The sequence below is a fragment of the Poecilia formosa genome, unplaced genomic scaffold (assembly GCF_000485575.1).
Source record: "Poecilia formosa unplaced genomic scaffold, Poecilia_formosa-5.1.2 Scaffold313, whole genome shotgun sequence".
In the NCBI taxonomy this organism is placed as follows: Eukaryota; Metazoa; Chordata; class Actinopteri; order Cyprinodontiformes; family Poeciliidae; genus Poecilia; species Poecilia formosa.
In genome coordinates, this window is record NW_006800252.1 from 62,032 (window position 1) to 74,000 (window position 11,969).

An 11,969-nucleotide genomic window follows, 5' to 3' on the forward strand; every position below is an offset into this window, starting at 1 on the left:
GCTAACAGAACTGACTGACAGGTTCTGGCTTATAGGCTCCATAAACACCGCAACCAGTTAAGGGTCCATCGATTTTGTTTCCTCCAGAAGATATTTTAAAAAATATTTCATAGTTTGTATGTAATCCACGTCGTGTGTAATTCCGTGTATCTGCATCCAGATACACGGAATTACTCCACTTTAGGGATTTACTCCTAAAGTGGAGTAATCCCGTCCACCAGAAAACAAAGTTGGAGGCCAGAGTTGCTGGCCACAGCTCATCTAACATGAGTTGGCCTTTACATGACTGTGCTAAGTCACGCTCAAACTAAGGATGCTTTGGAGTCCCACATGATCCACGCACATCAAAAAAATAAAATCCGTAGAATGAACTGTTGTGCACAGAGGGAAAAGGAAGAGCAGACACTGGTTCAGCCAGGGGGCTTCTCCGCCACGTCCTGAACCGAAGGCACATGAAAGAGTTTCCAAATCCTCAAGAGAAATAACCGCCTCTTAATGCCTGACAAGTCTGTGGAGTGGGACTGAGTGAATGTGAGCTGGGATTGTGTCTGTTGTTTTGGCATGAGCAACTCTCTTTCATCCTTTACCAAATGCAATCGTTTAAACTTTTTGTGTTTCCCTCATGGCCCTGTTACACCCAAAGAGAAGTGGAAAACACTAGATAGATGGATAAATATGGATAGTCAACAAAACCCTTTTATGCCTCCAATCAATTTGGCAGAACAAACACCCGTCTGCATTCAGGAAACCTTTGCTACAAAGGGGTGACGGTTAAATATCACTTTGATCACCGCTCTGACCTCAGATCCATCCGACTCAGGATTGCAGTGATGATGCAGCAGCAGAAACTAATGGACATCGTCTCTGTGTGTATGATCATCGAGATCAGAGTGGAGGGAGGGGAGGGGGGCGATTACAGAGCCACTTCAGCGGCCATTTAACTGCTGCTCCACTCATCATATCTATTTAATTCCATTAAGATGCTGCAGTATCGCAACTAATGAAACCACAGTGGCTCTACATGCACAAAACGGTTCTGAAAAAAGTGAAAACAGCTCATGCAGAAAGAGAGAACCCAACGGTTGACTGACACAGCAGAGAGGCGGAGACCCAAGATGTCCGTCTGATGTACAGTAAAAGACAAGAGGCAAGGCAGCAACAAGTGACGGTTGCAGCTTTTATAGGTTGCAGGCACATCCGAAGTTGGGGAAATTCAAACTGGAAGAGATGTGCGTGATAAATTCAGACCGCACATTAGGCTCTCTGCATTGGATAAGCTGAGCACAACGCGCCCTGACAACAAATGTGTGACAGAGGACCAAATCGACTTTAATGCCTGAGCTTTAATCTGTTGGCCACACACTGAAGAAGTGAACGGATGTCGGGGATAAACCCTGCAGTTTCAATTAGTATGAGACCCGACTCTTCTCCGTTGGTCGGTGCCGCTTGGTACGGCATACGACCGCTGCGTCTGCTGGCTCAAAGCGGTCACTTCTTAGTGGGTCAGCGAGGACATTAAAAGCTGCGATTTACGGCCAACGAAGCAGCTCAGCGAGCCTGTATTTACGGAGAATGAGGCCAACTTTGACCCAGATGGGGCAAATAGTCTGATGTTTATCAGATATGGTATTTGTCATGTTCAAAGTGACGTGTCTGTCAAGAGCTCAGAAAATCTGACGTAGAAGCAGCTGGACAGAATTTGACCCAGTGGAGAGTTAAGTCAAAGGAACATCTGCCACAGTAGATGCTGTGGTATTTTATTTTAGGCCAAGTTTGGACGAGAATGCTGTCTGGAAACTATTTTCGGATGTTGCTTGCGGGAAAAGTTCCACATTTAGATGAAACTGCGAAGACACCTTGAATCCACTGTAATTGTCATGTCCAGCCACTGTGTGGCGCTGCGATCTTAGCATGGTGTCGAAACAAACACAAGCCTTAGCTTTTGACCCTTAGCTTAATAGCCCGTCTTCGTCTTTGACGTACCAAGAGCTCATGTGGCACATATACTTATATTTTTTTTTATCAGAAGATGTGTTGAGCACAGACAGCACAATGCTATTCGCCACTTTTTTTGTTGTTATCTGAATGCAGGTGAGTGTTCTGCTTTCGTGTTCCCGAAATGTTATCGGAGACTCCGATAACTGAAGAGGTGTAAACAAACATCTGGACCGCACAAAAAAAAAAAAAAAACACACAAAAAAAACGTTGCCGTTGTTCTGTCAGATCAGCATACCTTGTCAGATAATCATACGCTTAGCTCAGACATGTATACGCTGTCATTACCATATGATTTTATTTAATCAGCAACATAGAATCATGACGTAGATCATCATACACTTTGTTATTAACAGCTGTATGGCATCCTGACTTAGCGGTTAAGTAGGTTAATGAGTTTTACACGGGCGTGTGTTGTAGTTGACTGCAGCGGCAGCCAGACCTGCTTTAAATACACTTTGAAACCATGACAACGCATGTATATTTATCTAATTATCATATTATATGATATAAACAATTTAATGACTTATTTTCGTCATAACTTATTGCGTATGCTGAGACAACTCAACTGACGGTCGGACTTCTTAATGCGCATGCGCGGGCATGCGTACTAACTGCATGTATGCTATCCTGACAGCGTATGGCTATCTGATAGAACACCGTTTTTCACTCACTTCTTGAGTGATGCCAGACTCAAGAAGACAAAAAAACCTTTGCTCAACATACTACAGAAAATCTTCTTCTTGATAGCAGATAATCTAAGAAATGATAAGCCAAAGTAGGCGTCCTCAAGTGTGATCACGTTCTTCCTGCACCTAACTTAAAACCTGTGTGATTAATCGAGTTTCCAATAATTTAATCATTTTTACAAAAGGAGGAGGAATACGGTGCATAAGTACTAAGACTTGATTAGAATTATGTAACAGAATTTCGAAACCATCTACAGTCTCTACCCACTGGGGTCAAGCTGGACTCGTGCTGGGGGCTGAGAAAATAGCTTTGTGTCCTTCACCATAAAGACGAACAAAAGACAGAACCCCGTTTGTTCCTCATGTGCTGAGAGCAGAGGGGGAGTGTAATGAAGAGGTGGGAGGGGTGCATGTCTAATTGGTTGTGAGTTTGCGTGTGGGGTGGGGGCAGCAACCCTATTGAATATTCAATATGATGAATGAGCGTCAGGGCTTTTCATAGAAAACAGAAGCCTTGAAACGCAAGACCACAACAACAAACTGGGGCAACAAGAGCTGTAGTATTCAGATTCACTGTGTTAATGCGCCTACAAAAGGCACAGTCTGAGTGTTTTTCTAACATCGTGAAAAAAAATGGAGCCGATAACAAAAACCGAAGAGGAACGTGAAACCAAACAGGCATTTCACATTAGGTGAAAAGCATCGCAATTTGCAACTCAGCATTTTGATAGAGGTTTGAGCTGCTATAAACATTAGACACTTGCTGTAATGTGCAAGTGTTGGGAAGTGAGAGTGAAAACCATAGAGAAATCGAAAGAGCTGTCTGAGGCCTCCGGAAGCAGCTTCTGAGCCTGGAAAATGATCTAAAAAGGTCTCAAATGAATCTGATATTAATCATTACACTGCACAAAAAAATAGTCTACGTGTGGAAGACGCTCAAAACAACTTGTTCACCCTGAAAGCAGACTGTAAGACGCTAAATGTAGCATCAAAAAAATCCTAAAATGTCATCCCATTGTCAACAAGAGGTGCATACCTGTGCTATCAGAAAGAGACTGTTAACATTTAACTTTCATGGATGGAGAAACTTTTACTCTCCAAGAAAAATGTGAAGGCAGGACTTTAGCCCGAGGGGACAAAAGGCAAAGATAAGGACTTCTCTAAAGTCAGATAGATGAATAAAATAAACATCTCACAGCTGAAAGTGACAAACTTTCCTTAGATTGATAACAAAGAAAGGTTGTTGGCTACAGTAAGTGTCTCACAAGAGTTGTTTTTTTTTTACCAAAGGGGGTATGCTAGCTATGAGGGTACACCCCCAAACTAGTTAGTAGACACATTTTTGTAAACTTTTATGAAAAATAAGTAAAACAATGGGGATGTTTGGTTTTTGCGTGCAATGAAAGTTCCATTAACCTTAGGTAAATCAAAAAGATAAATATGGGAACTTCTCTTTTAGAAAAACCAAATATTTAATGAGGCATTCTAACTGTCTTAATTTGTGTACATGCATTTTTATAATACAGATACATGTATTTAAGATAGTTTTATAAGCGATGTACAAACATATTCAACATTATTTTATTTATAAAACAGCAAAAGGTAAGTACTGATCAACATAGATTCCAAACCTTCTGTTTTTCTCTGTGTGTTGGGTCTTAACCACAAAGAGAAGAAAAACAGGGCAAAATGACACACTTTGCAGAGAAAGCTCAGGGTAATTAGTTAGCCAACGTGAAGGTTTTTGCCTCAGCATAACTGGGCTAATTGTTCTGCTTCAATACTATGTGTTAAAAGGGCTTGGTGACAACCACCCGGGTCATTTGCTACAGCTCCACTTACAATAACCTACATTTCTCAAGATTCTGCTTCACATCACAAGCAGCAGTATCTCACCCCATTGCCAAGCGCCGGCTGAAAGTCTCAGGCAGAGAAACTAGATTTCACAGGCAGACCGCACAACCAAAAATAGAGAAGAAAAGGGCACGTTGTTTGCTTCTACGAATGTTAAGCTGAGTATTTGGAGGACAAATGCGGGCAAATATTTTTGCATAATCTTCCAAATCCATCTCTTCAAAGACTTGCTGCAGCATGTGAAGCTGAGGGTTAAATACATTAATGAAATAAAGTAAAAGACAGATGGAACAAACAACACTGCCTTGTAATCACCACCTTTCCAAAACCGGTGTAAACCTCTACCCAATCCTTGCATTAAGTCACCCCAATATGCAGGAAAAAAAGTTCACATGGACTCTCCCTGGGTGATGGAAACAATATCATGATGAATTTGCCATTTGAATAAATGAAACAAAACACTGCAGGAGAAAACACAAACACAGTGTCTTGTGTTATAATTGCGTGGGCGTTGAACCAGCATGACTAACACATGCACAGATGTGCTCATAAACACGTCGAAGTCCCCGAGAGCAACGTTTCATCTGCCACCGTATTAGCACGCAAGATATTAAACTATACAAAAAATGTAAAAAGGAATAAAATGAAGAACTTGCGATAATTCACTGTGGCTTAGGTTTCACCCCGAAATAGTAGATTATTAAAAGAAACTCTGTATATTGTTGTTGTAGTCTACTGTTTGCTTTTCTACTGTTTAGTCTACTGTTTGTGGATGTAACTGAGCTCAGTGCATTAGCACAACATTTTTAAACTACATCCAGCTTACTGTGATGGGAGACGTGCTGAAGCGAATCTTCCTCTTTGGTGGGACGTCCTCTTTGTTTTCTTCCGGCAGACCAGGGATCTCCGTCACGTCGGAGCCTGGGTCGTAGACAATATCCTCGTCATCACCATACAGGTCATCGTCGGGATCGGTGCAGCTTTCCCCCCAACCCTGGTAACAGGCGTCCCCATCTGCATTAAAAATCACCCTCTCGTTTCCTGTATATTCCTCCTCCGGTTCTTCAATTTGGTTCTTGGGTGGTTCAGGGGAGGTTTCCTGCTTCAAAGCATCCACGTCGTCTTTGCTTTCTCCAGTTTGCAGGGTTGTGGTGGGCAGTGGCTCATGAGTAACATCTTCAAAATTTTTATTGGTAATCACAGTACTACGTGTAGATTTTGAGGCTTTGGTGACTTCTTGGTCCTCGATAAGTGTCAGTGACTCTGAGGGTTTTTCTTCTTCTTCGCAAGAGCCATTAACCTGGCTTCCATTGGTGGTGGCATTGTACAAATTTTGCCTGTGTCTTCTAGAAGCTTCCCCAGTTTTGTCCTGGATCTCTTTATCTTGTGAACTCTCTTTTTTGGCTTCAGAAGTATCTGCTCCAGGACTGGGGCTCAGGAAGTCCTCAGTAGATGAAGACGCAGGAAACTTGTCCCCGGTTTTGTTCCGGTAGTTTCCGCGGACTGGAGATTGTCGTGACTCATCCTCGCTGAGATCTCCTCCTTGGCGATAGGATCCATCAGGTGAGTAGAGGGCTCGCCTACTGACTCCTCTATAGGACCCCCCTTGATTGTGTTGGTCAGCATTTTCAAAAACAGCACTGAGCTGACTAACGGTTGGCGACGATGCCTCGGTTCTGGAGCACAGAGAGTCCAGAGAGTCTGTGCTGCCTCTGTTGGACCTCGCTCCTCTCCAGTCATCAAGGTGTTCATGAGAGCCCCTCTTGTCGCGTCCGTAGGGAAAGACCGGCGATTGGGATTGGTCACGTGACTGTTGTTCGAATAATTTCCTTGTTTCGGAAAACTTTGCACCTGCACCCCCAATCCTCTCAGCAGACGAAGAATGTTGAAGTTTGATGACTGATCCATCAGTTTTGTTGATGAAGTTGGTGGGCTTCACTGGTTTTTGCGGCGAGGATTCGTCCCGACCCCTGGCTTTACTGGTTGTATTTTCTGAGCCCATCTGCATGAACATGTCCTTAATGCGACTGACGTGAGCGCCATACTGGCGACCCCTCGGTTGTTTCACCCGCTCGAGGTCTTTGGGCTTCGAGTCCCCGTCAATCCGAGGCTGGTCAAAGGCCCTCTTGAGTGCCTGAAACTCAGCCCGATAGGCATTACGGTGGGGGGAGGCACTGCGGAGGCTGGTCCTCTCCCCCGAAGCCTCCGTCTTCAGCATGATGATGTCTTTGGGTTTAGAGGCAATGTCAGCATTGCTGTGACCTCATTAGAGTCCAGAGTCTAGTCGGGCCTACTTCAGTGCTTTAAGCCTAGTCACACCTGCAGAGAAGAAAAGAGATGTAAGTAGACTGAATTTATATTCTGATCTCAACAACAGTCAGTGCAGAACGTCTTTATTCAACCCCACAGTGTTTTCTCAGAGATAAACACACATCAGTAGAAGCACCAGAGGCAGCTTTGGGATGAAGAGTCCTGCCTGAGGATGTTGAATGAAACAGCAGGTACTGTATCTTTCTGTGTACTGCCCAACTCACTCTTCCTCCTGACGCTTCAGGATGTACCTCCAGAACCATAAACAATCATACCTAGCTAACTTTTAACTTTAATAATTATAGATAAAAAGCTAGAAAATATAATTTGTGTCACCAATTACACATTTACATACTCTTCCAAAGCCAAGCAGAACAAATATACTGCTTGATGTTGTTGTACGCAAGGTATAAGCAAGCATAAGAATGCCACAGATTCATGGTATATATAAAAATGTTTTTAAAAACGTACATGAACGCACTGATAAGCAACCATCATTCCTGCTTCCTGTAGCTTTATGAATATTACAGGTTTAATAGTGTTAATTGTTACATTTATTGATTCCTATTTTTACTGAAAAAAACAAAAAAACAGACCATCTTGATTTTAAATAAGAAAGTAAAACATGCAGTAGCCTTGCTTCAGCCAGCCAACCGGCAGTAACAGCAATATGTGGGGGAGGGTCAACATCTGTGATTCTAATTTAAAAGCTTTAACTGCAGGAATGCTTTGATGGACAAATTTGTGCGGTTTTACCTCAATTACACTTAGTGTCTTTAGGTCACACCCTTTGATATTTACAAATCTATACTTCATGTTAAGATTCATACATTTGTGTTCAAAGCTGTACGAAATATCCTTGTTTTAGTTTCTTTAATTTATTAGATAACCGTCTCTATTAGGAACAGTAACACTTTCATCTCCTCAAGTTATCACATATGCCTTGTGGGTTTTCTTTTTTGTTGTTTTTTCCAAAATGTCAACCATCACTCACTGACTGTATCATTTTGACTATGAGCTTTAATGTTTTGCTGCAGACATGTGGCACTTTTGGGCGATATTTCTTTGCTTCCAGACACCGTGATACTGGATTAAAGCAGACAAATATTCCATATCTACGGCCATTAATATTTAATCTGGTTCGGAAATGCATACCACACCGTGAGAGGTGAAACATCAGGAAATACTGAGATAAAAAAAGAACACAGGAACAACCATCCGGTACACGAAAAATCCATTAACCCGAGTTGTTCTGTAATCCACAGCCTGAATTGTATAGATGTAAAAGTAACAGGAGCAGGGACTGAACCCTAAATGTCCTGGTTCACTATTCATTATTTACCAAGCTGGACTCTTACGGGTCACTTCTGTGAATTTCTTAAGCAATACATTGATTGGCTTGATCTCCAGCACCACTGTGAAAGTGGGTGTGGGGGGGAGAAGATCATAATGCTGTTTGGGAGGAGAGAAGAAAAAAAAGTGAGGCTTTAACACTGACTCAGTTGAATCAGACAAACAAGCGCACATCAGCCACACCGCGCAGAACATGACAGCTCATGCTTGCCCCCCTTTTTCCTCCTCCCCGGAGCCCTTTAACGTGCATTTATTTACATTTATCTCCGTTGGTATCTTTCTGAAAACAGACGGAACACATGCGGTCAAATGTTCAAGACGGCGAAGTTCTAACTGTTCGCCACAAAACCACTGCGATCTGGCTCCACTGCACGAAATAAAAAAACAAAAAACAAAAACAAAAGACTTACATTCAACACTCCAGCTTCGTTGGGCTCCTAACAGGCAAGAAATGTAATCCAGAGGGCAAATGCGGAGGGAAATATGGATGCTCTCGCTGGAAAAGCTTCCCAAAAATAACATTTCTCTCCCACGCTCGTAAACGGTCCAGGACGGAATCGCCACTACAGAAACGCTTAGACACACTGAAGCCGCTTCAACGCCATTGCAGGCAGTGGGTGATGCTGCCAGTTGCACAATAGGGGTGTCGGGGCAATCTGGCAGCCCGTCTCACTGAGAGCTTGCACTCTCGCAGCGTTCGCCGGAGGGCAGCGTCCGATCCACATCCACGCCGCGTCCAAGCGCACGAACTCGCCGCGCTGACGAACAGCGGCGTGGAAATATGAAGCGTCATGTGACAGGTGCTCAAACCTAAAACTGCGGCAATGGTTCGGTCCGATAATCTGCGCCGCGGAGGGGGTGGTCGTGGGAGGGGTGGGGGTGGTTCCGTGAGCCTGCAGTCTGGCATAAATACCAACACACACAGCGACTGTAACTTCGCTGGAGGATGAGTGCTCGGTAGAGGGCTCTGGGTGGTGTGGGGTCAAGGACCACACTGATGCTGGTTCCCAAACGGCGGTGCCGGGGCCAGGGAGTGGTGCCGGAGATGTTTACAGCTGTTATGTCATGCTGCAGTTCAACTGCCAGAACTTTAAAATTAAACTTAAAGGGATAGTTTGGATTTTATTTAAAAATTTGGGTGCTAAGGAGTAGTCAGGGTCTTACCTGCAGTACATTACAAAATACGTTTTTGATAGTTTAAAGAAACACAAAAGTTTAATTGTCAACCAGACTGGATCAGTTTTTCTGCCATATTGAAATGAGCACAATTTTGTTTCACAAAACAAACTCACATTGCAAGGGTAAAAGGACAAAATGTGCAACCTGAAAAACGACAGTTGCTGTGTTCAACATTATCCCAGCAGACACAAGTGTGTATTTTTTCCATCATGAGGCATTTCTGTCACAAAGAAGGGCATATTTTGCTTAAGTCAGACTGAATATGATCAGTCTTGCTCGTTCTCGTTACTTACAGTGAAATTCCGGCAGATCGGAAGATTTTGAACTTTGGTGATGGAATTGCTCTGAATGGTGTGAGTCATTTGACAGATGTAACAAACACAAGCATTGCGCTAATAGCTGATTCAGTGATCTGAATCAGCCGTAGAAAGGTTTAGCAGAAGTGATAATGCTTGAAAATAGAACGGTGGAAAAAGGAATTTCTGGGCGGCAGCCTCTAGCGTCAGGCGGGGGCAGACACCCTTAGAGGGTTGCTATGACGAAAATAAATAAATGAATGAATGTTCTTGTGTTGTGCTAAGGTGTGTTTAATTTATTGAAGAGATCCTTGGCATGACTTTACTCTGAAACTGGTCAGAGTAAAGTCTGATTTGTCGTTAGTTTGAATCTTCAGTCAAAACTTCATTCTCTTGATCCAGATTGAGATAACTGCAGAACCCACGTAAGATTATTACTTAAAATCCAAAACAGCTAACAAGCTGCTTTTTTGTTTCTGCCCGTGGATTTTTTATATATGTTTGGACCACTAACTGTAAAATGAAACTGTATAAACCCACTGTGACATGCTTACATATAGTTAGAGTTTAGTGCTGATCTAACAACAAACATCTGCCTATGTATGTCTTGATTGTATTGGAAATGACTAGGCAGTTCAGTTTTGTTTGGGATAAAAACCAAATATGAAGGAATCTCCAACATTAATTGACTCAAATCTCATTATTTCGCTACGTCCGGATTTCTTCACTCTTTAATAAGCCATGTATAAGAATTTAGTTTCCAAATAATTTAGGAATATGAATACTGTTTTTTTTTTTTTTCCCCCCCCTCATTCATGCTTAGCAGGATCTAAGAAGAAGTCAGACATTCCAGCTGGTTGGGTCACACAGCAGTTCACAGACACACCACCTAAAGCTGAAAATCATGTGATTAATCACAAGGAAACAAGGAAGCTTTGTCAACACTGAAATGTGTGATTACTTTTACAGAGTTACTTCTGCGATTCTGCTGTGATAAAATAGAGCCCTCTGTTCATTTCACATCTACAGAAAATCTAACAATGGAACGAATGCTTGTCACTAAGATTAGGTTTTACTTTAAACAATTTTTGACAATTATAGATTTTCCTGTAACAGTGTTTGTCTATCACATTGGATACCAATAAAAAAAAAATGATGTTTTTGAAATAGCTTTCACCATTTAAATTCAATTCAGTTCAGTTTGCTTATGTAGCATCAAATCAACAACAAATGTCATCACAAGTTACTTTGCAAAAAGCAATCGCATAATTCAGTCCCGATATGCAAAAGCCCATTACATTTAGTGGCTTCATTTAGGTGAGAGACACAACTATAAACCAGCTACAAAATTTATAGGATGTAAGACAGCACACACAGTTAGTCACAGAAATAGTTCCTGCAGTTTCTCTCTCTAGAAAAGTGAAGCAGTTAAAGAAAGAATCATGGCAGGATCCAGTGCATCACCTCTAGAATGAACTTGTTAACAGCAACAGTTCAGATGTCGTTCCAGAAAAGTATGACAGCAATATAGAATGTCAGAAAAAGAGGGAAAAAAAACCCCAGAAAATAAAGTTAATAGGAGAAATCATGTCAGATACTAAAAAATTTGAGAGAGTAGTAGGAAAGCGTAGTTAGAAGTATGTCCTCCACCTGCCTACAGAGACAGCTCGGGATAATTTAACCCACTTTCCTGCACATAGGCTGAGGGCTGGTTCCACTTGAGAGGATCCTGATCAGTTAAAAATCTGCCTCTCATTCTACTTTTACACCATTAAACCTGCAGTTTGAGAGGGAAGTGCTCTGTTGGGAACAATTTGTTGGATAATCAGATTTCTGATATATGTAGCATCTTGGATCAGGCAGAGACTTTTTGACAATAAAGAATTATATAAAAATATAAATAATCCAGCATAAGCTAATGCATTAGATTAGCTTTTCTATACATCACTCTTGGACAGGATAGTTTTATTTTGGAAGTATTTTGTATCTGAAATTAGAACGAAATTTTTTATTATAAAATTTTAATGGCATATCCTCATCAAATATGAGACCACGGTTGTTGTTTTTTTTTTTTGTTGTTGTTGTTTTATCACCAAAGGCCAACATAATGCCGCCCTGTGTAAGTGACGGACTAAATAGTTTCTTTTTCAAAGATCAAGATCCTAAGATGACAACTTCTATCCTGTCTGAATTTAAAAGCACAAAATGTAAAGTCATCCAGGTTTTTGTCTTTTCAAGACCTGAGTAATCCAGATTAACAGACACTTAGGGTACATTTTTCCCTAAGAGTATG

General features: G+C 41.8%; 1 protein-coding gene across 4 annotated transcripts in view; it reads right to left on the minus strand.

Moving 5' to 3' along the window:
• The window catches only part of ppp1r9a (protein phosphatase 1, regulatory subunit 9A), a 44,336-nt gene extending 35,301 nt beyond the window's left edge, over positions 1 to 9,035 (minus strand). For 2 of the 4 annotated variants that reach the window (XM_007573004.2, XM_007573002.2), the window contains exons 1-2: positions 8,612 to 9,035; positions 5,365 to 6,857 (exon numbers count right to left, since the gene is read on the minus strand). In XM_007573004.2, the coding sequence (XP_007573066.1) occupies positions 5,365 to 6,756 (1,392 nt within the window). In that variant the 5' untranslated portion in view covers positions 6,757 to 6,857; positions 8,612 to 9,035. The remainder of the gene's footprint in view (positions 1 to 5,364; positions 6,858 to 8,611) is intronic. The other 2 variants (XM_007573001.2, XM_007573000.2) reach the window with 1 other exon arrangement.
• Between the last annotated feature and the right edge of the window lie 2,934 nt (positions 9,036 to 11,969).